Source organism: Rissa tridactyla, chromosome Z, assembly GCF_028500815.1.
Source record: "Rissa tridactyla isolate bRisTri1 chromosome Z, bRisTri1.patW.cur.20221130, whole genome shotgun sequence".
Lineage (NCBI taxonomy): Eukaryota > Metazoa > Chordata > Aves > Charadriiformes > Laridae > Rissa > Rissa tridactyla.
Window position 1 is genome coordinate 46458815 of NC_071497.1, and position 25947 is coordinate 46484761.

General features: G+C 40.2%; 1 protein-coding gene across 2 annotated transcripts in view; it reads left to right on the plus strand.

The window, feature by feature from the left end:
* PRUNE2 (prune homolog 2 with BCH domain) overlaps positions 1-25947 on the plus strand; it is a 148191-nt gene that overhangs the window by 92451 nt on the left and 29793 nt on the right. For both annotated transcript variants that reach the window (XM_054185408.1, XM_054185409.1), the window contains exons 9-10: positions 84-918; positions 25566-25645. In XM_054185408.1, coding sequence (XP_054041383.1) covers positions 84-918; positions 25566-25645 — 915 coding nt within the window. The remainder of the gene's footprint in view (positions 1-83; positions 919-25565; positions 25646-25947) is intronic.

Consider the following 25947-nt stretch of genomic DNA (forward strand, 5'->3'; position numbering starts at 1 on the left):
CGCTGTACTCATTTAAAGAAATCATGGTGACTGAAATAGTAATTCAAAAACTAAAAGGAGTTTCTGTTTGCCTGTTTTTTTAGAAGCTGGCACTGACTCCCTACTTTGTAGGGAAAATAAGCCGAGAAATTCCTCTGAGAGCCCTGAACTGAAAAGCGCAGAGGGTAAGGAAGATGTGAGGATGCAGGTGCACCGAGATCCAGCTTCACTGGAGATGGATTACATCCTTGTTTCTGAGGAAGAAAATACACCTTTAACGAAGGATACCCTTGAAAGAAATGAGAGTGATTTTGCATTTCAAGAAGCTAATGTAGCTGAACAAACAGAATCTCATGAAGACTTTTCACCAGGCTCCTTGGATACCTTTCAGCCAATCTCCATTACAAATGAAAGGGAAGATCACTCTGTAAGTGGGACTGAATGGGACTCTGTTCACTTAGAAGAGAAAAGTTCTGTTGTGCCTCAAAAACTTGATGATGAAAGGAGATCACAGGAAAGCCACGGGCAAGATGAGGACTGGATTATATTAGGCCAAAATGAAGTCAGTGAAGAAATTCAGTCACCTGAAGAAATTTCTGCTGAGACAGAGATGCCAAAATCAGGGTCTGGACATTCTGGTGAAGAACTGACAGGTGTTGTAGCAAAGGAATCAATTCTTGACACCTTGGCAGAGTTTCAAGTAGAAACTCCCCTTCAGAAATCTTTTGAACATGAAGGCTATTCTTCTTCAGGCAGCCTGACCACCAAGAATGAGAGTTCGGGCATTGCAGGAACACATGTGTTGCAGGTGGTTGGTGGTGATGGTGCAGGGGAAGCAAATTCTCAACAGAGACTTGGAAATAACGTAGCAACAGAACAAGAAATGAAGGAGGAAACAATGCTTCTCAACAGAGAAAGAGAATCAAGTCAAAAATCAGGGTAAGGAAAGACCAACCTGTTTCCTTTCAAGAGTCTTCTGTTCACTTGTTATCAATGTTATTGAAGTATATGATGTTATGAAGAGATGGCAAGATTTTCAAGTCTGAAGCAATAATTATATTTACATGATTTAAGTATCGCTATATTCCTCCCTTTGTAAAAACATAGCCTTGGTTCTTGTTTTCTTGATATGAGTCAAATTAGAGTTGTTTTGCAATGCAGGAAGTGTGTAAGGCCACTTCCTTGCAGGAATAAGTCTCTCTTCCTCCTGTGAAATCCCATAGACTTCATAATCTACCTTTAAATCTGAAGCAGATGTGGTCAGGGAACACAGGCCAAAGCCAGGTACTGGTGGTATCGCCAGTCCACGTGCAATGACACTGATGAGAGTAGGGAGGGATCGAAATGACGTACTGTCTCTGCCTAATGCAGAACTGCTGGGAAGGAAGACAGCAGGAGGTTGAGGCCTGGGGTCAGAAAAAGTGCTGCTTATAGAGGCAAGAAAAGGACGATGGAAAATTATGCTCTTGGTGGTTATTTCCAAGCTGTAGTCAGGTCTGAGAAGCATTTCTGTCTGTTCGGACTGGACTGGCAGTTGAGTCAGCTTAAGTATATTTCCACCTGCCTTTGGGTGGAAGTGCAGCCTCTGTGCTGACAGCATTACTGCCGCCTGCTGTCTCTCTGCCGTGTCGCCAGATGGAGAGAGAGAGGACCCTCTTACCTCCATTTACTGTAGTGTTTTGGAGAGGGTGCTTCTGTTATTGACTCCTTATCCTTTACGACCAGGAGGTTGTTAACTGCTACAGTGGACTTCTAAGGTAGCCCCAGAGAGGCAAGTGTGGAAGGCTGACCTCATTTCTCCTGGGCATCTGCAACTGACATGCTGCAGTTTTACAAAAAGGAACCCGGCGTTGTGTTTATGCAGTGCAATTCTTGTGAACAGTAAAAGAAACTTCCCAGTACACATAAAACTAGGGGGTGCAATGGCTTTGTGCTTCTTACTGCTTTTGAACTGCACTTACTCAAAAGAACATACATGGTATGAAACATATTGTGGAAACATATTGTTTGTGTGAAATGCAAGACTGATTTTTTATTTTTTTTCAAGTTTCTCCCAAGCACTTGTGAGTTCAGTATAAAATACACGTCACATTCACAACCTCTATTGTCACGTTTTAATTGGCTTGCAATTTGTTTTAGACTTTTTTTTTTTTTACATTTTCACTAACAATTTTGCAATTTTATCAGTAGGCTTTTTTTTCCCTTAAAGGTGGCATGCCTCCGTATGACAATATAACCGTGATAACAGCATGTACAAATAATCTGTGATAGAAAAGCACAACTTTTTGCTGCCCTCCTCCCCACCACAAACAGTTCACACTTTATTATGATTTCAGGAATGAATAGTTCAATAGCCGTGATTTATTTTCCCCGACTTGTTAAAATATGTCCCCTCTAAGCACATTTTCACACATTTTTCAGAGCATATCATTACCACAAGATCAGACACTGTTATAGCTGAGCTATTTTTAATATACAGTAAGTGCTGGCTTCATCCTAAACAGAAACCCCAGTCTCAGAAAGTCTGAAATATGATGATGTTACTTGCAGGCTTAAACTTAAGTACTTGTGTAGGACTATAGGTTTTCTTGACAGACAAGGTTTTGAGTAGTGTACAGAGCACACTTTGGCCTCCCATGCTTGCCCCTGGCTGAAATCACTTCGATCTAACTGGACGGACAGCATGAAGAGAATATGAGATGAGAGGGGCTCTGTTTCTGCAGGGCAGTGGCAGCTTTTATTGATGCAGGTTAGCATCTGCTGCCCTCAAGAAAGAGGCAAATCTTCAGAAGGGTAAGCAGAAGATGAGCACTCCCCAGTTCTGTATGGTCTGAAATAAACCAAATGCTGAGTGCTTGACCTTGAAACTATCAACAGTAGAGCTGGTTGGCGCAACATTTCTGTTGCACCCAGTCCTCCGAGCTTCTCATTTCCATTCCAGAAGGAAAAGTAGAAACTTTGAAATTTTCTACAAAAGCGAAATCTGGAAGAAGCAAAACAAGCAAAAGTCCCAAGCAGCTGTTTTGAATCCACATTAGTATGTGGAAGGGCCGCTTGGGATTTGCGGATCTAGGAAAACTAAACGTCCTTTCACTTTGAGGTGGTTTGCTCGTTAGGACTAGTTCACACCCTAGAAGTCATCTTCCTCCATCATCTCTGCAGGGTTTCACTGGGAAAATCAAATGATGCACGGTTCATCAAAACCAGCTAATTCCAATGAATAAAGCTCATTTTTGACAAACCAGTAATTTCTAGTGAAAAACTTTACATCCAAAAATACGTACCACCTCTGCTCAGAATAAACAGTGAATGAGACGCGAAAAAGGAGGGGTTGTTTAGAGGTGCTGGCTAGTTACAGGCTTGCAAATCTGACATGAAAAAATCATCTGTCAACTCGTCTGTCTCCCATAAAGCATTTTAAATTAAAAGCAGATGTTGACCCTGCTTAAGTCACACTGATTAATTACATGCAGGCAGCATCCCAGGGTTTGACTTGCCATGCTTACGTGCCCGTGATGTTCTTAGAGAGGAAAAGAAAACTGGTCTAGGTATGTGATGATTTTTATAAATTGGCCCAATGGAGTTGAGGTAATTTTGAAGCAGTAAGATTCTTTGTTAGATACCAGAAGAAAAGAATCTGATTTTTGAACTTAAACTGGTACTAGAAAAATAATTCCTGTGGCCATGGATTTATAGGGGTTTTTAACATCTTATTTCTATGAATTGTTAGATCCACTTTGAGAAGAACTCTGCTGTTCTTTAGGAATTTCTGTAAGTCTCCAAAGTAAAACCTTGACTCTTGTACACCACCATAGTTTGCATTGGTGTTTCAGATGTAGGCATTCATTATTCCTAGAGCTTGGTACATTCTTTTAGGCTGATTCCCACATTAAAGTCCAAAACTGGAACATGTTAATTTAGGAGTGTTTTCAGCGGAAACTGAAGTTCATGATGGACTATGGTGCATCCTGCAAGGAAAGGATACAGTATTTCTTGGTATAGAATATATATACAGTCACTATAGCTTCCACTGTAGGCTTTTTTTCTTATCTGACTCAGAAGTTAATATTTGTTTAATACCAAATGCCTTTTCAGTGGATAGCAGTGGCTATTTCTGTCCTTAACAGTAGTGAAGCTGAGGCCCAGAGAAGTAAAGAAAAGCAAGGAAGTTATTCAGCATCCACATTAACAATTATATAGGAACCAGTAAGATCTACTTTCCTTTGTGTTTATGTCTTGTTAGACTTTTTTGATGGTAAGGTCTGAAATCTAATGGAAGTCTTCTTCTACCATTATTGTTATTACAGTTATTGCTCTTGTATGAGGATTTAATATCTAATAGAGATTGCCTTTACAGTGCTGTTTTCCCCTCACTTTCCCCTGTGCTTGGTAGCTGATGTTCAATAAACTTGCAATAAGCTTATGTCTTTGGTCAGTCAGATAATGACTTCAGACTTCTTAGGGGATAGCAGAGACACATGTAGATATCCCTACACATGCCCACAGCATGATCACAGAGGCCTTGATTCCTTTGAAACAAAAACCACACACAAAAATATTATGGTAGAAACAGTAAAACGCATATGGAGATAATTATTTCTAGATTATATGTCAATTTCATTACACTTCTTACATAAACAGCAACAGATATGGTAGAAGTGTGTAATTAGCAATGCTTTCTAACACATTTCACTGACAATTTAAAAACCAAAGTTCCTTCTTAAAACATATCTCAATGTGCAGCTTGTAAGCCTGAAATTAACTGCTCTTCTTGGGTGACAAAGTTTAAAACAACATGATAGAGCAGAACTTCCAGCCTATGGGAGGTTAGCACAGAAACACTGGTGTCATCACAGAAGAGAAGAAACTAAGGCTTTTCTTCTGTTCTTTTTGCAATAGCATTTCTGGATGGCCTGATGGTGTTCATCATCAGGCTCTGAGTCCACCAAAGATTTACATCTTTGAAGTAGGCTTTGGTGGAACTGAATTGAAGTAGGTTTGGCAGAACTGAAGTCTAAGTAACTGATACTCAGCTCTCAGAAGTGTCCTACTGCCTGAATTCTTGTACTTCTGAAAGGCCATAATTTTGACTCAGGAAAGTTTCTTGGATTCTTCATTAAATATGACTCTTGCCTTGACTGAATAGTCTATTTCCTAGCTTATGGTTAATTAAGCCTTCTCGGTATCATAAAATTAAGCACCCTTATTCTGAAGGTCTGGCTGGATAGCTAGAGCTGTTCTGTGCTTATTTTTATGTTTTGTCAAATATCTTTTCTTTATGCAATTAAGTTTGCATTCTGAACCTCTAACTTCCATCTCTGTGATAGTGCTTTTAGAAGTGGCTCCTGAAGCCAGGGCTTTCTGTAGTGCAGCCTTTGCTTCCTGCAAGGAGGCTTTCCTTGTGGCCTTCTGATTGTTGTTTCATATATAGCCTTGGCAGGGTACAGAAATTAGGTTCCTTTTTTTAGGTATGTACTTCACCTTCATGTATTTATGTATGGCACAAACACAGTACCTCTGAAGAATAAAGAAACTCATCATTTGTACTCAAATAGATGATGGGGACATCCCAACCCACGGACAACTGAAATGGTAGTCCAAAGTTTATGGAGACATTTACTCAGTAACTTACTTCTCAGCCCTTTTCTGAATCTACAGTTTATTCACATGTCCCTGTTTAGAAATAACTTAAGCTCCTGCTTGCAAACTGTGCTGAAGTAGGTGCCGTTGGTAGTGGAATAAGAGTCAGTAAAGCATGCAACTTGCCATATTTTCTGCTCTCATCCAGAAAGTGTCTGCCACTTTGTCTCAGAAAATTGACAGTTTTGTAGAACAGAGAGTTAAAGTTTTGAAACAGAAAGCATAAACAAAAAAGAGAATGAAGAAGTGCATTAAAGTCTTGATGTCTGCTGGTCACTGTCCCCTTCATCCTAATGTCAAGCATAACAACTCTAGCTGTTCAGGTGGGTTTTAAGAAAGTCTGTGGCTGGTGGTAAAGTTCTTCCTTCCTGTCTTGTTTTTCTTCTGCAAGAAAAAGCAGCAGCAGGAAGAGAAGTATGAGGATGCTTGCTAGCATTAAGACACTGAAGAAAATGTATAAACCTGTCTCGGTAAAATACAAACACCAGAAATAGTAAACCCTGGAGGTTTCTTTGGCCTTATAAAAAAGTACAAAAAGATTTGATATCACATTGTTAATGTCACTCTTTCCAGAAAGAAAATAGCTTTTTACACTTCTTTCCATAGCTGAGAGTGACTGCATTTTAAAAGGAAGAATTTGTGGAGTGCTGTACGAATATTGGGTAGGCAGAATAACATACTTCGCTGCTGCTGCTGTGGCTGGAGCTGTGCCAGGAGTAAAATTTATGAAGACTGGAGGTCATTTTCTTCCTGACAGAAGCAGCCCTGTCTTAGAGAGCTGTATGAAGCTTGGTGGTAATACAGTGGTCAGGAGGCAGAGGGAGAACACCGCAGATGGCTATGCTAGCTTCTACCTGCCAGCACACTCCTACGGTTGTGTTAGTGGTTGTGTATACCATATCATTCTTGCTCTTTTCCTTTTCCTTAGTAGGAAGAGTTAGAAAGAGCTGAGGGAAATACTGTGAAATGATGTATTGACTTGAGGAATAAGAAGTAGTGAGAGCAGTAGAAACAAGGACACTGATGTTTGGAAGGTTTGTGGGAGAGCTTGGAAAAACTGGTGGCAAAACTGAGCAGAAGACAATTTATTTTGTACAACTACCAAGATTTATTTAACCCACTAGAATAAGGCTTACACAAAAGAGAGCTTCATTTATCTTTCTGACAGCACGTTCTCAAAGAAGCAGGCATCAGTCTTTTTGGCGCATTTGTATAGTGACTTTTTAGAAAAGATAGTTCTTCCACTGTTTCTGTCCAAAATACCTCTCTGTGACCATTGCTGTACTGCTGGCTATTGAAATTGCCCAGTACTGTAAGCAATCCAGCTTTAAGAGGAACCTGTTTTCATCACATTGCCTGTAGCTGGCAGTGAATAAAGATAATTAAATATAATGAAAGAAAAAGCTGTGACTATTTCAAGATTAATAAGAGTTCTGAGTCTACTCTGCTACCTCTGTGATTTTTCCAAATGCACATCATGTATCTCAAAGGTATTAATGTTTCAAGCCAAATATCAATGTCCAATACTGGACATCCAGAACTAAAATACTGACAGAATGGAACCAGAGAAAAAATTCTCACTGACTCCAGTGGACCAAGGGTTTCACCCAGTGTTTTCTCAAAATGTCACCCAAAAGCCAGGATAAGGCAATGAATTAGGGAGCCCGAGTTTGCTTCTTGCTTTAATGGGCAATGCAGGCTCCTATATATAGGATACCTAAAGCACTGAAAATCTGGTGTAAGTTTAAGGTCCACATTCTGCAAAGTAACCTTTACTTCCCTTTGGATGCCTCCGTTTCCTTTTTTCATTGCATACCTGTGTGGCTGTCATCTTTCACTCCTGTCAAGATTCTTTATTAATTGGCCAGATTTGCTGCAAAGCAGTTTCAGGCACTCTGGGGACCAGGCACGCTGCTTCAGTGGTGCTTCCAGCTCCTGCTGAACTACAAGATTATGGACTTGAAATGGGAATTGAACTCGGGTCTCCCACTTGGTGCAGCACAAAGCATGACAATTGACTAAACACAAGGAGCATACTTTAAAGGTTAAAAACAAACACTTAAGGAAAGGAGCAACAACTGCGAAGGTTGCTTGTAGAAAAGCCCATGTAAATGAAAGTTAATGCCTTGTAACAAAAGTAGAAAAGCTAATTGAAACTAAATAAAATGTTTAGATTGGCATGTGCAAGAACTCTTTAATTTTGCTGAGATTTCTTGAGATTTCAACATTCATGTGAGTTTGGGGTAGGATAGTATATAATGAGTGTATTTTACGTTATTATTTATCATACCATTATAATCATTATAATACTATACATTATGTATTAGAAGCTCTATGCTATATATTAGCTTTTGCGAAGATGTTGCTTCTGTGAAAATAGAAGAATCCCTGCGACGAATTCGGAGCAGGGAAGTTTCCAACATGTAGCTGTAAATTCATTAAAACGTTTTATTTAAAAAAATAGTAATTTGTAATAATCTATTTTAATGTTAGTGAATCTCAGTGCTAACCTTTTTTATTGATGGAAGTAACAACATATGCTGTTCATGCATGGGCTTTAATAACATCATTTTGTTCCCTCTACTTGATTTGACCTATGAAGTCATGACAACCATCTTTTTTGTTATCAGTTTTGAGGTGATACAGTATTTTCCATCACCATCTGGAGGTTGAAAATTAATTAAAACTAAAAACCCAGTTTTCCATTGCAGAGCCAGCTGTTAAACAATAGCAGCAGCCAATATGGTGATCACATTTTTGTAAAAACAGCATTAACATTTACATGCCAAATACCAAGTACTTTATATAAACCTTTTAACAAGAAGAGAACAACACTTCAGTGACTGAAAAACAGTTTTAAAAATACCTAAAAAAAATTTCAGGTAAAAATCCTGAAATTTTACTTGTATGGTGAGATTGGTCTGATAGAGCAACTTTCTTAAAGCAAGAAGACCTAGACTATGCTTGTGTGGTTTAGTGGTCACAAGAAAAACTCCCCCACTATTCAAAATCCCATGGTTTTCTGAAATAATTCACTATATAATTTATTCCAATCAGTGTGATCAATGACATGAGATTTCAGCGTAAAGTATTAACGAGCTTTGAAACAACCCTGTTGACCCAGACCTGACTTTGACAGTGAGCCCCAGTGAGCTTAGTGGGTCCCAGAAGAGCGTCCCAATGTCTCAAAGATGTTCTGTGTCATTCTGAGCATGGAGGATCAAGGCCATAGCTTCTGCCGCATTACTAATATCATAGCTTCATGCTACTAATGACTTCTATTGTACATAAATACTTTATAGCTCTATTTCCTGGATACAGCTACTAATGACTTCTATTGTACATAAATACTTTATAGCTCTATTTCCTGGATACAGCTTCTGGGTGTCTGGACTTTTGGTTTCAAATTAATGAAAGATTGTCCGGTTGAAAAAGTGCTAAAAAATATTCCCATTGTTGGAAATTTTACTAGCTGACAGTAGCATCGGAGATCACATCTGCAGCAGTGTCCTCTTTAGAAATGTATTTTCACATCAGTAATGATTTTTTAGTTTTTTTTAAATGCTTGGTGTTGGCCTGCTCTTCTTGCTGGGGGCTGATTTCTCGAGAGATCTGCAGCAGACAGGTGACGATGAGAGCTTTCCCTGTACAATCACTAGTACCATGAAGAACAAGGTGGGAGCCACTGAATTTTTATTTGCCCTGTGCTGTAGGTGAGCGTGGAGCTGTACTGACAAATGAAAAGGGGGTTAGGCTTTCGTTTGTTCTTGACTGCTTATGGCCTAGCAGTTTGATGTGAAAGCATCTCCAGCTCTCATGTCACTCATCTTCAAGGAGGAGTTGCGTGGTGTGAAGGGAGAAACTAGCTGAAGGTTAGGCTCTCCTAGGGCCTGTTGCCTTGCAGTTTTACCCCCACAGGATTGCAAGGGAATAGGACTGAAAGCTGTTTTGCATTTGGAAGGAAACCTGGAGTTTCTAGGACACTACCCTGGACAGGCTTTTATAGAAGGAGACTGTGGGACTGCACTGCATGGGAAGAAATCTCCTTCCTTCAAGCACGCCCGTAAGAAACACAGTCAAGAGCACAGGCCATGAGCATTGCTTTTTGGTGCTCATACAATTTGTGTTCCCAGAATTCACCTTGCTTTCTGAACTGGTGGTTGTTTGGTGGTTTTTTGTTTGTTTTGTGTTTTTTTTTTTTAAATTTGCATATGCACTCCCATAGCTGAATTACAAACCGAACAAATTATGTAAAGCATGTTTGAATATGCATGTGCTCTATAATCATTGATGCAAACACAAATAAGGGCTGAGACGGGCTGAATCCGTAAGAACTTTTGTCATGCAGTCTCTCATCACAACCTTTCCTCGGGCTCTGAAATGAAACAGCAGGGAGCTTTTCACTACTGCCAGCTGACTCGCCGTATCAAAGTTCGGTGATGCTCAGACAAAGCTCCACAGGGAACGTGGGGGAAAAAATAATTTTCATGTCTGAAGCTCAGCTCTGCATTCATTTAAGCGTTCCTTTAACCAAAGCCCGGTAGCTGCTGTTTCAGGCAGCCAGCTATCTGAAGGCAGGTGATCACCCTTATTTAGCAGTACCACTAGCCACGTGACGAGAAAATGGTGGAGGATCTGTATTCCTAGTAAACTGCTACAGAAAGAAGGATGCTGAAGTGCAGCAGTAAAGCATCTTTATTATTTTCCCAATAGAAAGGCCTCTTCAAGTCTTTAGAAGGTAAGCATCTCTTTACTCCGAGAGGCTGATATGCAGAAGATTTTCTGATTAACGGCTCTATTGTTGCAGTTACTTTAGACAGAAAAAGGGGAGATGTTTGTCAGCAGGATGCAAAGCACCCAGGACCTCATTACTGAAAACCGGGCAGCTGTATTTTAATTCTGTTGCAGCTCTTTATGAGAGGAGCTTACATCAGTTCAATGGGATTTCTTTTGTCTGAGCGCAGGCACGGTATTTATAATTAGGAAACAAAACTTCACTGCACAGTCACCTAGCACATTAGATTATTTTTCAGCTTGTTTGCCTAGCTCTGAGGGTACGGTGGGAAAAAGAGGAATGAACGTTGAGCATTGTCAGAGGGTAACTTCCTTTTACGACTGCTTAATTACTGGCATAGTGATTGTTTGTGATAGCTCTTATTGTAGCCTACTTGACAATGGTATTGTTTTCAGGCTTTTCGCTATCAACTGAAGCATATAATTTTTGATTTTTTCGCAACGTCCTCTTAAAATGTTGCAGTGGACAGAATATGTAATCTTTGAAGGTTAACCAATCAAGGATGCAGCAATAATCTCAGTGGTAAGAGAACTGAAAAATTACCGCAAAAGTTGGTTTGTTTTTTGGCAGTATTTTTGTTTAAATTTAATTACAGGAGCTTGATTCAGCTCCATTCAGTTGTTTGCTTTTCTGTCTGTGAGGAAAGAAAGAAAATATTCTTCCGTTTCAAGTGTGGTAAGCAAACAAATGATAGTGACGTACAGGGGGCATTGAAAATGTGTAGAATGTCTAAACATGAGCTACTTAGAGCAATGCTGAGAAGAAATGTATGCAGGCGTGTTAGGTGTATTTAGCCAGAATTATTCTAAGTAAGTGGAGGGCAGGCAGAGATGTCATTTCTGGGCTTAGCTTTATTGATACTCTTGGGAAGCAGAGCTGGGATGAGAAAGAGATGATGCTCACAGCTCTAGCAACGTGGTCAGGAGGCAGTAAGACAACAGTGGGAGTCAGAGGCTGAGGGCGGGGGACACAACACGACACCACCCCAACCCCTACCCTGCTAAAACACTTTTTTTCCAGGGCTGCTGTGTTCCTCCCACTACTCTCACCCATGCTCTCCACTGCTATCACTTGTAGGACAGGGGAGTTCTAAGGTCTAAAAGAGCCTTTTTATTCCTGTCTTTGATGAGTCTGGCTGCTCTTTGGCATAAATCTGGACAGTTATTATAGAAAATTCGTGTAGTCAGAGACAAGTCTAGCTTTCTCATTAAGTTCACTACTTTAAAAACTTAGATCCTGTTACAAGCAGTCTGTTTAGGTTTTGTGGCATCTCTGTAGTATTCAGCAGTAACAGGAAAGCAATGTTATTTAGCAGCTTGTAATATATCTGTAGAAAAAGGCAGAGAGAAAATAAACCAATAATCTTTAAGCCACCGTCTCTTTTTTCAGGCAAAAGACCTCTCTTGTCAAGAAATAATGTATAGGTGAGAATATGATTTTATCGGCACCTGTGAATATTGATAAAGCTATTTTTATCACTGTAGTGTCCTCAGGACTGTAAAAATATCCAGAAAAATACTACTGCAACAACAAATGAGATAGAGGCAGAGGGGAGGACGGGAATGACAGTCCAGTTGTTCATCAGATTTCTTAGTTTAACTAGTTGGTTTTCCTTTGGACATTGAAGGAAATGGCTTAGCTGTTACAGGGTTTTATGTATTAACTCATTCAGATACTTCAGTTAGTTCTTAGCATATCCTGTAGAGTGTGGTCTTCTCTATAGCCATTGCAGCCGTGAAAAATAGCAGCAGATGAGACTTCCTTATTTCAGGCTACCATGTGAATGCTGACTGTGCCCTACCAGAACAAGATCACTCTCCTTAGCAGAAAATACTGGCAACAAACTCTAAAGAGCTGTCTGATGGACAGCAGACCAGCAGGATGCACCTTTGCCTGCTTGTCTAAAGCAGTAGAGCATATAGCTAACCTTGCCCCTGTTATTTCCCAGTCTATGATGCGCGAGGAGTGCCGCGTCGGGGAAGGAGGAGCCCCATTTTCTCACCTCGTTCCTGAACATTACTTCTTCAGTCTGGCATTTCCTGTCGCTCCGGCTCTTTCACAGCATTTTTTGCTATGTCTGACATTCTTCTCTCTCCCACACTTACGTTGGTTTTTGTCTTCCTACTGCCTTTGTGGCCCTTCCAACTTAGTGACAGAGTTTTGCTTCTGAAGATAACTGCTGGGTTTGTGTCTCTCCCGTCTCCTTTTGCACATGCCTTTTTAGACTTGCCTACTGCAGGGTCTGACAGTCTGTCCTGGTCTGCAAACCCCCTAGCAGTGGGAGCAGGCTGCTGGGCGGCCTGCCTTGGTGCCACCTTTACTGCTTCAGTAGAGCTTTTGTGCCTTGATTAGGTGTCTCCTCTGGCTCATGGCTGGGCTTCACCTGTGTTGTTCCCAAGCTGCAAATCACCCAGTATGGATAGGAACTTTTCAGTTGCCAATTCACACCCATTTGCTTATTTCCATTTTAATCTGCTGGTTAAAATTCCCGCTCCATATTCTGCATTGCCATTTACGTTCCGCTGCTATCTATTAGGTCTCTGACAACTGCAGCTTTAAGAGAGACTGAAGTTTAACATCAACGTCTTTTTAGAGCCTTTTTAGCTCAGTTATAGCCAAGATAGGGAAAAGGTAGCTATTAGTCATTTGTAGGTTTGCTGCAGTAGGTAAGATCTGAATCTAAATTATAATGACATTGACCATCGTAAGTTGTGAAATCATAGCCACATTAACATGCAAAGATGGAAAGACAGCAATTTGGCAGTACAGTGGCACAAAAGTGAGAAGAAAAGAGAAAATGAACACATTCATAAGATTTTAGGTATTGAAGGAATAGAAGTTGTTTGAGAAGGATAAGGAATGAAGCCATAAATAGGACCAGAGAAAAAAGATAACAAGGGGAGGAAAAAACAGAAGTCATACAGTATTAAAAAAATGTTGCCATGTATCTTTTCCTGTCTATCAGCATATTATAAATTGTGCAAAAGCTGAACTTGAAATCGAAGGACTGCTAGAAGATATCCTAATGCTTTAATGAACAGATCAATAAAAGTGCTACAAATCTGTAGATCTTGATGTTAAATGAGTTGTTATGATTAGCAGCTCTGAAAATCATTCCTAAACACATTTTATCATGTGACCAAGACAGAATTCACCTGTTGTAAGATGCTTTGTTAAAACATTTGATTTCAGCTAGTATAGTATGGTACTAAGTATCATCATCATTGTACATGTCAGCATTCGTACACACAGAGAAACAAATCCATTAAGGAATGCAGAAAGCTGACAGTATTACAGAGAAGCCAAGTAGAAAACAGGAAATAGCCACTGAAGTTGAGAAGTTAGCTCAGTTGCAGAACTAGTGGTTATTACTAGTTGTAGTAATTACTAGTAAGAGCAATCCAAGGCATTTTAGCATGTTTAGTAATTACTAGTAAGAGCAATCCGAGGCATTTTAGCATGTCTTCATTGGGAAGCAAATGTGCATGATGAGGTGTAGACTATAATAGTAGGAGGGGAGTACTCACAACTCCACTGGAGAACCTCAGTAGGGTGTAAAATGTAAAACTTCCTAAAGATTTTCTGCTTCTGATCCTGCAACCTCTACCCTGTTAACTACTCTCAGAGCATTAGCATATTTCCTGAAAGTGCAGATGGCTGCACTGAGTGTAAGGTGCAAGCCGCTTTTTCAAGTGCTGTTCATGTGCCAATTGCATCACTTGGAGCCGCAGGTATTCTGATGAATGGTCTTGACAGCACAGTAAGGCAGGAAAATGGTCACTGTGAACCACACATGCGGGAAGCAAAACTGGTTTTAAAGTGAGAAAAACAAAAACTGAGGTTTCTCAAGGAATAATTAATTGCTCAATGAAAGTGATAGGTGGGAATCAGGTCCCAGATCTGTCACTAGGCCTAGCATTTTAATAAATTTTTTGAAGTACAATTTTCAAACAAAATATATTTTCAGGTTATGCTTAAGGATCTTTTACATCAGATCGATTTAACTCCTGCTTTCTCTGCTGGCATTACCTTGTTACAGTGCATTTGTAGTGTTTGTTCAGCAGTGGTTGTTGATTAACAGATTGTCTAGATGTTATTTGTAGAATATTAAACAACATTTATTAAGAGCAGAGAGATCAGATAAGTTTAAAGAAGCCTTCTAAATGCTAATACTGATCTGAACTTATGTAGCTCGTGTCCAGACCTTGTGATCTTCCAACACTGATGGAGGAGCACCCATCACATAGGCTCCCCAACTCCGTGTTGTTAATTCCAGTAATTTTCCACTGGCTCGATAAAGATTAAGCGGCGCTGAGCTAGGCACATAACAGAGGAGAGCCCCTGCTCCGAGGGCAAGACCATATGGTGGTATGTGAATGCAACACCAAAGCAGAGCAATAGATGTAAAGTGGCACGTTATTTCTACCTTAGAATCTGTTATTCTCTACCTGCTTTTGCACACAAAATACTGAGTTAAGAGAATATTATTAAAATGGTAATACTAGGAAATGCATAGTCCCCTGTAAGAGGCATAGTTGGAGACAGTGCTATTTCATGGGTGCAGTCAGACAACACTGCCCTAAAGAATTGTCTCCTGTCCATGTCCGTGCCATAGAGTTGTTATGTCGTGTGGGGCAGGTCACTAGGAGTCCGCAGCTGCTTGAATCACACATGTCCTTCTCCTCTGACCCCTGTGTGATTTGTTCTGTTTCTGAATGCCAAAGTGAAGCCACTGGGGTCTGACTATGTTAGTATTTTTCAGTGGCAGCTAGTCATGAGGATCAGTAGTGGCATATAAAAGATGTTATAAAATGCTGCATATTCAGAAAAAAAAAAGCCAAAGCTTATTAGGCATCACATATCAGGAACTCATCATTAATGGACACTTTCAAAGTTAATTTGTCTGTTTCTCTTTTGTGACAGTGAATAATTCCTTATCTTTAATTCATGAAGCTGTTGTCCAAGGTATGTTAAATAATGTTTGGAAATGCCCAATACTCAGGTGATTAGCAGCTCTGAAAAGCCCCAGAAAGGACTGATTGTCCTGTCGTTAGAGCAGTGTTTGAATAGTCTACAGTTAATAATGCTTGAGGATGCAGAAAGGACAAGATAAGGTATGAAATATCTGGTTGCACTGTCTTTCATGTTGCATCCTATGACCTACTGGTGACAGAGCTCTAGGAAAAGACTTTGGGGAGCTCTGGAATCTGCTGCAGGCAGCATCGTCCTGGCATGTGTTCCTAAGACCCCGTTTCAACAAGACATCTAGGTTTGGGACATAAATCCAATTTCCCTCATTCTGTATTGAGATGCCTTTTTAATTTATGTGGCTGGAACTCACAGAGAACTGAAGAAGCCTGGAGGCCTGGATTCCTTCCATCAGCCTTCCTCATCCATAGGCATATACACAAGGCTGCTGAAATAGCCTAGTGAATCCCATTATCACCCATCTATTTACTTACATATGTGCCTCCATGGCTCCCTGCAGCCTGTCCTGGCTTTGCCTGCTTCTCTTGCGCTCAGACACAGGGAGGGAGCTGGCAAGGAGTCAAGACAGACAGCCTGTGGCTGCTGAGCAGCAGTGAAAACAGCGGCGTGTGCTTAAGAATATCAGCTTTTATTTTTTAACAGATAAGAGCAGACAGGAGAGCCTACTACTATGAGTAGCTACCTGGAAAATATTGAGGCTTACAGTATAGATTGAAGTAGAGGAACAAGGAAAAAGATGGCTAGATAAACAGGTAGTAAACACTAAAGTTGATTGGAGACTAGGAAACTTTTTCATAAAGAATGTTTAAAAAATTTATTCAGTGGCCCAAAGCAATAACTTTAACATGTTTTCAGTTAGCATACTGAAATGCAAACAATTTAAATCTTCTGGCTAGAACACAGGGTTTTCCTACAGAAAGAATATTTCCTCTTACAGGCATGCCTAACTTTTTCATCCAACTTTGGTGCTGAAAATGGAATAAAAAATCAGCACATGGAAAAAATCAAGTAACAGTATAATCAGTAAAAGAAGCTTTAAATATGATGAGTGAAGTGTGAAAAACTAGGAAGTTAGGACTTTTACTAATTTTTAGCAATGGTTTGTTCTGTGGCTCTTGAGAAAGCAAGCAACATGGTTTTCTGTAAAATGGGAATATCAGCATGTGTTTATCTACTGTGCAGCAGTATGACAATGATTAGTTAACATTTGCACAGATATTGATTAATAAAGCTTTTGGCTCAAACAAAGCACCACAGATTGGGGTTTTTTTGGTTTTTGGTTTGCATCTAGAGATGGGAATAAAAGTCTCATGCTATGCATAAATTCCCGTGCTCAGTCTATAGATTTTTCCTGAACAAATTTTTGATTAAGAGCTACCAAATAAATAGCAATAGAAACACAGTTAATTTTAGTGTACTAACATATGGTTGCTAAATGCAGCTCTCCGGAGGTTATAAAATTAATCCATTTTTACAAGTCACCTGTATACAGTATGATTATTTTACACAGCTGTGCATAAAAGTAATGATTTTTTTCTAGTCCCAGTTATCCTGGAGTGGATTCCTTCCAGTATGCTCATTTTCTTGCTAAGTGGATGTTGTTGAAACACAGCCTCTGACAGATATTGACTGAATCCTGCACAGTGTATGTCACTTTGATTTGTTGCATACTCCGCAACAGTTCAGGGATCATTAATTCTGCTGAACCTAAAAAATTCACACTGTAGTCTCCTTTATCTCTGAGTAAGCAACTGTAGAAATTTTTGTTTATTTTCTGGAAGTTTTGAAGTATAGGACTAGTTGTAGGAAGTAATTTTGGGGTGTGTTTTTAGTGGGTGCATTTCCAATGGGTTTCTTCTTGTCTTAACGCACAGTCTAGTTGGTTTTTGGGGATTAATGGTCCGAGTTTCTTTCTCTGTTTCGTTCTGTGTATTTTCATCAAACTTTCTTCAGACTAAAGCCCATATTTTGTTAGATTTTATTTTTCAACTTTATATAATAATGCTTTACTTCCTATAGCATCTTCTTTTGTCTATAGATGCAGTTGATATTCAAGTATGTCCAACAGTTCTCCGATTTTGCTTGTAGAACATTTCTACCTATCTTACATGGATGATAAGCGTCAAAATGCAAACACATGCACATTAAATTAGGATTTGTTATTAGTCTATTAGCATTAATGGTCTCTGAAATAACACATCTCAGTTATAACATAGTTTATAGCATTACGTCCATAACAAGAAGAAACATCCTCTACTTAAAACAAAGGAAAGAATTAATATATTCTGTCTTTTCTGGGCACTCCAAGAACAAGTAACGATTTCAGAAAGTAGGTACTTGCTGTTATTTTAAAACATGCTATTGTAGAAAGGATCTGTGGACTTCTTATTTCTAGCTTTTTCTGAACAGAAATGGAACAGCAACTACAGGCCACAAGCTTGGAGCACACATACATTACATATGAAAGAAAGGGAAAGATGTTTTATTTGGATATAAATGCAGAACATCAAAACAGTTTCTGTTCTAAAAATGGAATAATGTGTCAAGTGTTTAGCTGTGATAACAGAATGGGTTTTGCTTTTCTTTTATATGAGGTGAAGTGAATGTTGGAGTAGCTACAGAGATGGATGAAAGCAAAACACCCCTTATAAGTCAGCTATCTGGTGAGATATTTTGGCTTTAAATTCATATAAATTTCTGTAGCAGAGAATTGAAAACTGAAGAGGAATATAGCAATTAAGAAAACACTTTGTGTCAACTCTTCCTTCATGTAAATTCCCATTTGTGGAGTGCTTAAAGATTTGCTTTACACTCTGCTTCAGAGGCTTTTTATCGCTTCTGAGAACGCAAGAGGGTCATTCTCCTTTTGTCCAGAAGAGGTTAGGCATCCTCCAGGTGGAGCAATCAACGCGCTGTTAGAGCCATCAGTAAGTTGCCTCTGGAAAGGTCAGAGATGGGCTTACAGAAGGTGCTGCCTAGTCTGGCCTTGGCTTGGGAAAACACCTCACCCTGCCTCATCATAAGGGCGCTTTCAGATGGAGCCGTGCTGAGAGTCAGCGGACAGGCGTTACTGGGTGAATGCCAAGGGCTTTTTCATACCTTCCAAGGAAAATACTGTACTGTCATGTCCAATCCCTCAAGTTCGCGTTTCTCCTTTCCTGGTCTCTGAGCTTGCATAAGGGCGGTGTTACAGAGTAGGGATGGGAGGGGTTCAACGGAAAAGTACTTTGTGCTGCCCTTGTTCTGCAAAAGCAACTGACTCAAGGAGGAACTTGAGTTCCCTTGCCTCATTCTTGTACCTAAAATTTCACAGTTCATGCATTCTTCCTCGAAACAGCTCAGTTTTTCACTGCAAACCAGTAAGAGTGGGCTATGAGCAGGACTTTTACTTCATCCAAGACCAGTGTGTACGCGTGTAATGTGTGTAATTTGGGAATATGAAAGAAGCCAGATGTCTAATCTCTGAATAACCTTTTCATTGTACTTCATCTCCCCTCCTCCCATGTAGTTGCCAAAACAAGCATGTGTTACCAGCTATCCCCAGGGTGCTCAGCCTCCTGAGCTGGAAGATAAGGATGGAGAGCAGAACAACCCACCCATAATCCAGGAGGAAGTAGTCAATGATCTGCTTCTGCACCTAGACGTACATAAGTCTATGGGGCCAGATGGAATTCACCCAAGAGTACTCAGGGAGCTGGTGGGAGAGCTCACCAAGCCTCTCTCCATCATTTATCAACAATCCTGGTCAACAGGGGAGGTACCAGATGACTGGAGGGTGGCTAATGTGACGCCCATCTACAGGAAGGGTCGGAAGGAGGATCCGGGGAACTACAGGCCTGTCAGCCTGACCTCGGTACCAGGAAAGATCATAGAGAGGATCATCTTGAGTGAGCTCTCACGGCAAGTGCAGGGCAGCCAAGGGATCAGGGCCAGCCAGCATGGGTTTGGGAAAGGGAGGTCCTGCTTAACCAACCTGATCTCTTTCTATGACCATGTGACCCGCCTTCTGGATGCAGGGATGGCTGTGGACGTTGTCTATCTGGACTTTGGTAAGGCCTTTGACACCGTCCCCCAGAGCATTCTCCTGGAGACGCTGGTGAATCATGGCATAGACAAGTGTACTCTTCACTGGGTTAAAAACTGGCTGGATGGCCGTGCCCAGAGAGTTGTGATTAATGGGGTGAAATCCTCTTGGTGGCCGGTCACCAGTGGTGTCCCTCAGGGCTCAGTTTTGGGGCTGGTTTTGTTTGATGTCTTTATCAGTGATCTGGATGAGGGGATTGAGTGCACCCTCAGTAAGCTTGCAGACGACACTAAACTAGGTGGGAGTGTTGATCTGCTTGAGGGTAGGAAGGCTCTACAGAGGGACCTGGACAGGCTGGATCGATGGGCCAAGGCCAACTGTATGAGGTTTAATAAGGCCAAGTGCCGGGTCCTGCATTTCGGTCACAACAACCCCAAGCAACGCTACAGCCTTGGGGAAGAGTGGCTGGAAAGCTGCCCGGCAGAAAAGGACCTGGGCATGCTGGTGGACGGCCAGCTTAACATGAGCCAGCAGTGTACTCAGGTGGCCAAGAAGGCCACCAGCATTCTGGCTTGTATCAGGAATAGCGTGGCCAGCAGGAGCAGGGAAGTGATCGTGCCTCTGTACTCGGCACTGGTGAGGCCTCACCTCGAGTACTATGTTCAGTTCTGGGCCCCGCTGTACAAGAGGGACATTGAAGTGCTGGAGCGTGTCCAGAGGAGAGCTACCAGGCTGGTGAGGGGTCTGGAGACCAGGTCATGTGAGGAGAGGCTGAGGGAGCTGGGCATGTTCAGCTTGGAGAAGAGGAGGCTGAGGGGAGACCTCATTGCCCTCTACAACTACCTGAAAGGGGGTTGTAGAGAGGTGGGTGTTGGCCTCTTCTCCCAGGTGAATAATGACAGGACCAGAGGAAATGGTCTGAAGTTGTGGCAGGGGAGGTTTAGGTTAGATCTTAGGAAGAATTACTTTACTGAAAGAGTGTTCAGGCACTGGAACAGCCTGCCCAGGGAGGTGGTTGAGTCACCATCCCTAGAGGTGTTTAAGAAACGTCTAGATGTGGCACTTCAGGGCACGCTCCAGTGACAGAGATTGTTGGTTGTTTGGTTGGACTCGATGATCTTAAGGGTCCTTCCCAACCATGAAGATTCTGTGATTCTGTGATTAATATGAGCTGAGGTGATTTTATCTATGTCATTCCTTTTACTAATCATGCTTTGAAACCTGATAAAAACCTTCAACATCTTCTGAAAATTAGTAGTATAAGAAGTATAAAAATATTTTTCTGCATAAAGGGAAAGGCATGGAAGAAACATTATTGACTTATTTAGGAAAAGTGGTTGGCAGTTGTGGGCTCCACTTCAGATTAAACTTTTGCCTTGATGAGTACAGAAGCCTGGAAAATGTATATATACAATTTAAAGCCTGGCTGGTGAGCCAGTTGTGGGTTGAAACGGAGGGATTCACTTTAGAAAGGTGATGGTCACCGTTGAATTAGTGTTGCTCTCTTTTGCAGGTTGTAGGTGCTCATTTATAGCAAGCCATTGTAGAGATTGTTTCAGACTAAAGAAATTAACTTCTTGATATGTCAAAGCTGCTGAGCAGCTTGGGAAACTGGTGATACATCACATATGACGCCAGGGTGAGGCAGCACAGCCCATAGGGATTATGACATATTGCTGTGAATATTCAGAGCTGCTCTTTCCAAAATAGCAGAATGCTGCTGTATCTAGAAAAGTCAGGAAGGATAACTTTTTATTCTGAGAAATACTGATTTGAGCGGACACTAAGAATTATTTAAAGATTATTAATTTATTGAGCTGTAAGAATGTCTGAACCAAGAAAGAGCAAGGAAAGTATTTCGGCTTCCAGCCTCTCTCTCCTCCTTTCATAAGATCTGTCTCTGATCCACCTTTGAGAAACAGGGGTTTTTTAGCTACCTCTGAACAAGTATGTAGACTTGAATTATCAAAGCAAATATGCAGTAACTTGATTCCCAGTGCAGCTGATCCTTAAATGACTGGTCTGTGTACCACATAAAAGAAGTCATTTATGACACAAAAAGCTTATTTGACTTTGACCTCTGTTCCAAGTGAAAGAACCTTTTTTTTTTTATCGATCCAGTAAATCATACCTGCTTAGAATGGACCTTTCTGAAGTAACTTAATTTACTTCTTCAACAAGGAGCATTCATGGGGCTTTGATCAGCCTGGTCTAGTGGGAGGTGTCCCTGCCCATGGCAGGGGGGTTGGAACTAGGTGATATTTAAGATTGTTCCAACCTAAACCATTCTATGATTCTATGATTAAAAGGAAGAAAAAAAGTGGTTTATTTTTCTAATATTTTCGCCACATCATCCATTGCATCAATTGCACCTGTGTGGAAGGCAAGGAATTTTGTAAGCGTGATTTTGGAAGTATGTGAGGTAGTCTGTGGGAAAGGAAGAGGAGGTAGTTGCTTAATTTAAGTTTCTGGAGTCCATCTTGTATTACTAGGGTTCCTGCTGAGATCTGTTAAGGGCTTGTGCACAGCCAGAAATTGCTCTGCAAAGTGCTGAGATGCTCAGCATAGCATGCTTTCAAAATCCGTCAGAAAATGGGGAGCTGTGTCTGTAGAAGAGAAACTTTGTCCATATCTTGCTCGTTCTCGCACTGATGGGGACTGTGCAGCTGTATGTTGAGGTACAATGTCACAGAAGCCATGCGCTGTGACTAGCTTTCTAAACCCACCAGATATGAAAGATACCTGTATTGCCTATTGATTTATGACTGAACAAATATTAACTATGGCTTTTAAAAAATATGAACTTTCACTGAACATAGAGTATGTATGTCTGGCAAGGAATCTTTATTCTGTTTGGGTAAAGCACGAGGGATATGGGAAACTATGACTAGCTCCAGGGTCAGACTCCGTCTTCTCCAAAAAGCCTCTTGACTGTTTATTTGACAGCAAATGAGAACCTGACACAATGTAGAAAAAAAAAAAAAGAAAATACAATGGATAACCTTGTGTCAGCAGTACTTTTGGTAACTGGGCTTGAACTGATTTTTAACTGTGTGCCTTGTCCCAGATCTTTCAGGACCACAGACTCTTGCTTCCCAAATCAAATATCCCAAAATGAACGACATGGATTATTGACATTAAAAACACTGTACCATCAGAATAATTCTCAAACAAGTTCTGATGCTGTTTACTTATTAATCCCTACGCGAGGGGTATATGTTTAGTATCTTGTGCATAGCAGTAGCTGTATTTCGGTAGAAATTCAAACAAAAGGATGTGAAACACATCTATCTTTCAGTCCCCTAGAAATGGACCATTCTTGCAAGCACAGCTGTAATATAGAAATCTGGTTTAACTCAGCTGCAGTGGTCCCACTGAAAGCAGAAAAACATGTGAAATTTGCGTCATGAAGGTGTAAGAGATTCTAGAGAAAGCAGCAATGCCAGCTCAGAGTACATACACATTTTAAAATAAAGATGCCACAGGGAGAAACGCGGTGTTGAGACAATCCTAGAAATTTCATAACTTAGGATAATTCTGTCCCAGGCATTGCAAAAATTTCAGGCAACTCTCAAAATTCTGAATTAATTACTAGTGGGAAATTGCTTTTTTCAGATTATAATTGTCACTATTTCTGTATATAAAGTTCAGTCATGCTCTTATCATACAGAGGAGAAGATGATCTTTGTGCTGCTCAAACATTTTTACAGGCTTAATGCAGAGAATAGTCTCTTTTAAATACAGAAAGCCTGAAAATTCACTGTCCTCCTGTAACTTACTCTTCACACAACTTGAAAGAAGAGCATTTCCTTTTACATAATTTCCTGCAGTGATTTCTGAAGCTTGTTCAGTGAGGGATTGTCATTTGGTGTGATAAGGCTGTAGGAGATTTTATAAATGAATGGTTTAAATATTAGTATCAAATCCCTGTTCTGTCTGGCCAGACTATACACCCTTGAGTACCCATAAATCATCATCTGAGTAGTCCTGAGCTGCTTTAATCTGAGAACTTTTCATAGTTTTATATTGGGAAAGGTTAATAATGCCCCAAATAAAATCTTAATCTGAATTTAACATGGATTCGAAGTTTTCACCCTGTCCCCACACTGTTTCCACCACTATGTTTTCTTACCTTATCCGGCTGTTACTTATGGCACTTCATTAGAATTCAGATTTGTCTCTGCTAAGTGCAGATGAATAAATTAGAGTTCATTACACATAATTTACTATGAATTGAACAGACACCAAAAAAAAAGCCAAAGACTCTAATGACTTATTTACATTTTCTGAGTAAATTGTGATGATATTCTGTGTATCGGTTTTCTGTACGGCTTCTGAACACAGATGATGCTACAGAGCAGAAATGAAGGAAATGGTACATTACAGACAATTTGTGCCGTACAGTTTATTCATGAGCAGGATACTTTGATCAAATTTCTTTGCTGCTCTACTGTGTACCCAAAGAGAAGGAATATTTCAAGCATTATTTGACATTAATTAGACATATTCCAGAATTGGCGTGTTTTGTAGAAATCATTAAGCAGTTAGTCTCTGTATTTGTGAAAGATGTACTCTACAATATGTGGGGATAAATCTAGTAAAATTAGCACGATTAATATGTGTCTGTTTTTATTGAGACAAGGCCTGCTTATGAGTTGAGCAGCACAAATATATTTGACCCTAGCATTACATTGCCTGTATTCTCCATGGTTCATGGGAAAGTTGGGAGTTCACTTGCTTGCCTGTCTGTATTGGGAATTGGATGGGATGGGACTAGAGGTAAAGATCTTCCGCAACTTTAAGCACGGTGAAGCCTTTGCCTCACTTACAGGCAGGACTACGTGTACATATTTATATGTAATCTACATGAAATTAATAAGAAATCACAGAAACTATACTCGTACTCTAATGGCCAGAAGAATCTTGTCTGCACACAGTAAAATAATAAGGGTATTCCTCACAGGGAAAGCAAGGGTGGGAAGAAACTGCAGGAGAAACAAGCCGAGCCTATTCAGACTCGTTCAGCTGAGTCTTTCAGAATGGCGCTAGCTGGTGCTGTGGCAGGAAAAATTACCTTCTTTGCTCTAATCACAGCTCTGTTAATCACAGTGTAAAAATTGTCTGTTCTTCAGCTTTTGTAAAAAAAAGAAGTTATTTTTTAAAAACAAAGAGTTTGGAACAGGAATATAGACAAAAATGCTATACCTGTTCTGATAAAATACATGAAGCTTTTTTGGAGTCGTACATTTTTACTGCAAATAGTTTGGAACCTGTCAAGTGTGTCCTGAAATGTTGTTTCCTATCTGCAATTGAACCATCCTTCCAGCAAGCAATTTGTAAAAGACTTGAATAGAAAATAGACATGAAAACAGTTCAAGTCAATTCACTTCAAACATTAAACACCTTTGTTATTATTTTCACCACTTAATGCCTTTTACTTGTCTTCCTTAAGTATGTTAAATGTAATTTCTTAGTATCTCTCGAAAAATGGAGTCTAGGTGGGATATTTTGCAACGTTTTAGACTTTGAAAATCTGTAATGTAGGGTTTGTTCTCACTTTCGTGCTTTGTGTAGTCTTTCAGTGCAGGACATCAACTGCTGCGGTATTACAAAATGACTGATTTGGGTCAGAATTGCTCTAAAATACAAATGATATCAAAAGAATTAAAAACCTCACTCATGATCTCATTTTTGCTATACAGGAACTGTATGTACAACAATGAAAGTACTGCTATGGAACTCTTAATTGTGGTGTGCAGTTTGCAAAGAGTAGATGAAGCTCCCTGCAATGGTGTTTGTGGTTTGCCAGATGACAAAACACCAACTTAATTTGTATAAAATGAGAAACATTGCTGTTTGCCAGCCGGTTGTTATTTAGTGCTATGTCTTGATCCAAGTAAAAGCAGATACGTGTGACCTATAGTCTCCAAAGGCTGCATAGATGTGTAAGGGGTAAGAACTGCACAGTGGAACTACAACAGCTGTGTTCATTTCTCACTTGCATCAATTTGTGATCAGACTTCTGAACTGGCTATGTTGAGGAAAATTCCATTTCTGTGTGAGACCACACGAGCTGTATTGACAGCAAAGTCAATCTCTGCATCTCTTTAAGATTTTGCTTTGTATTTTACCTCTCAGGTTGGTACAAGAGGATGTGGGAATGGACATCCCCTATGCTGAGGGTGTATTAAGCCCCAGTTCTACAGAGATGAGACCCGGTGAGAGAAGCTCTTACTTATTTTCTTAATTATATCTTATTCCCTTGGTATTTAATTATGCAGTGAGAAGGATGTTTCTGTGCTGGTAAAGAATCAGTTCAGTGTTAAAAAGAATCAGTGTAAAGTTTGCTTTATTTAGTCGATTTTCTTCTTCACTTGAGAAATTATAATTGCGGTGTGCCATTTTCTCTTGTGCATTGTTGTCATCACTCGTTTAGTCCTTGTGAAGTTTAAGTAGTCTCTATTATTTATCTCATATTTGACTACTGTTTAAGTGAACTAGGTTAGCATTAGAATACTTC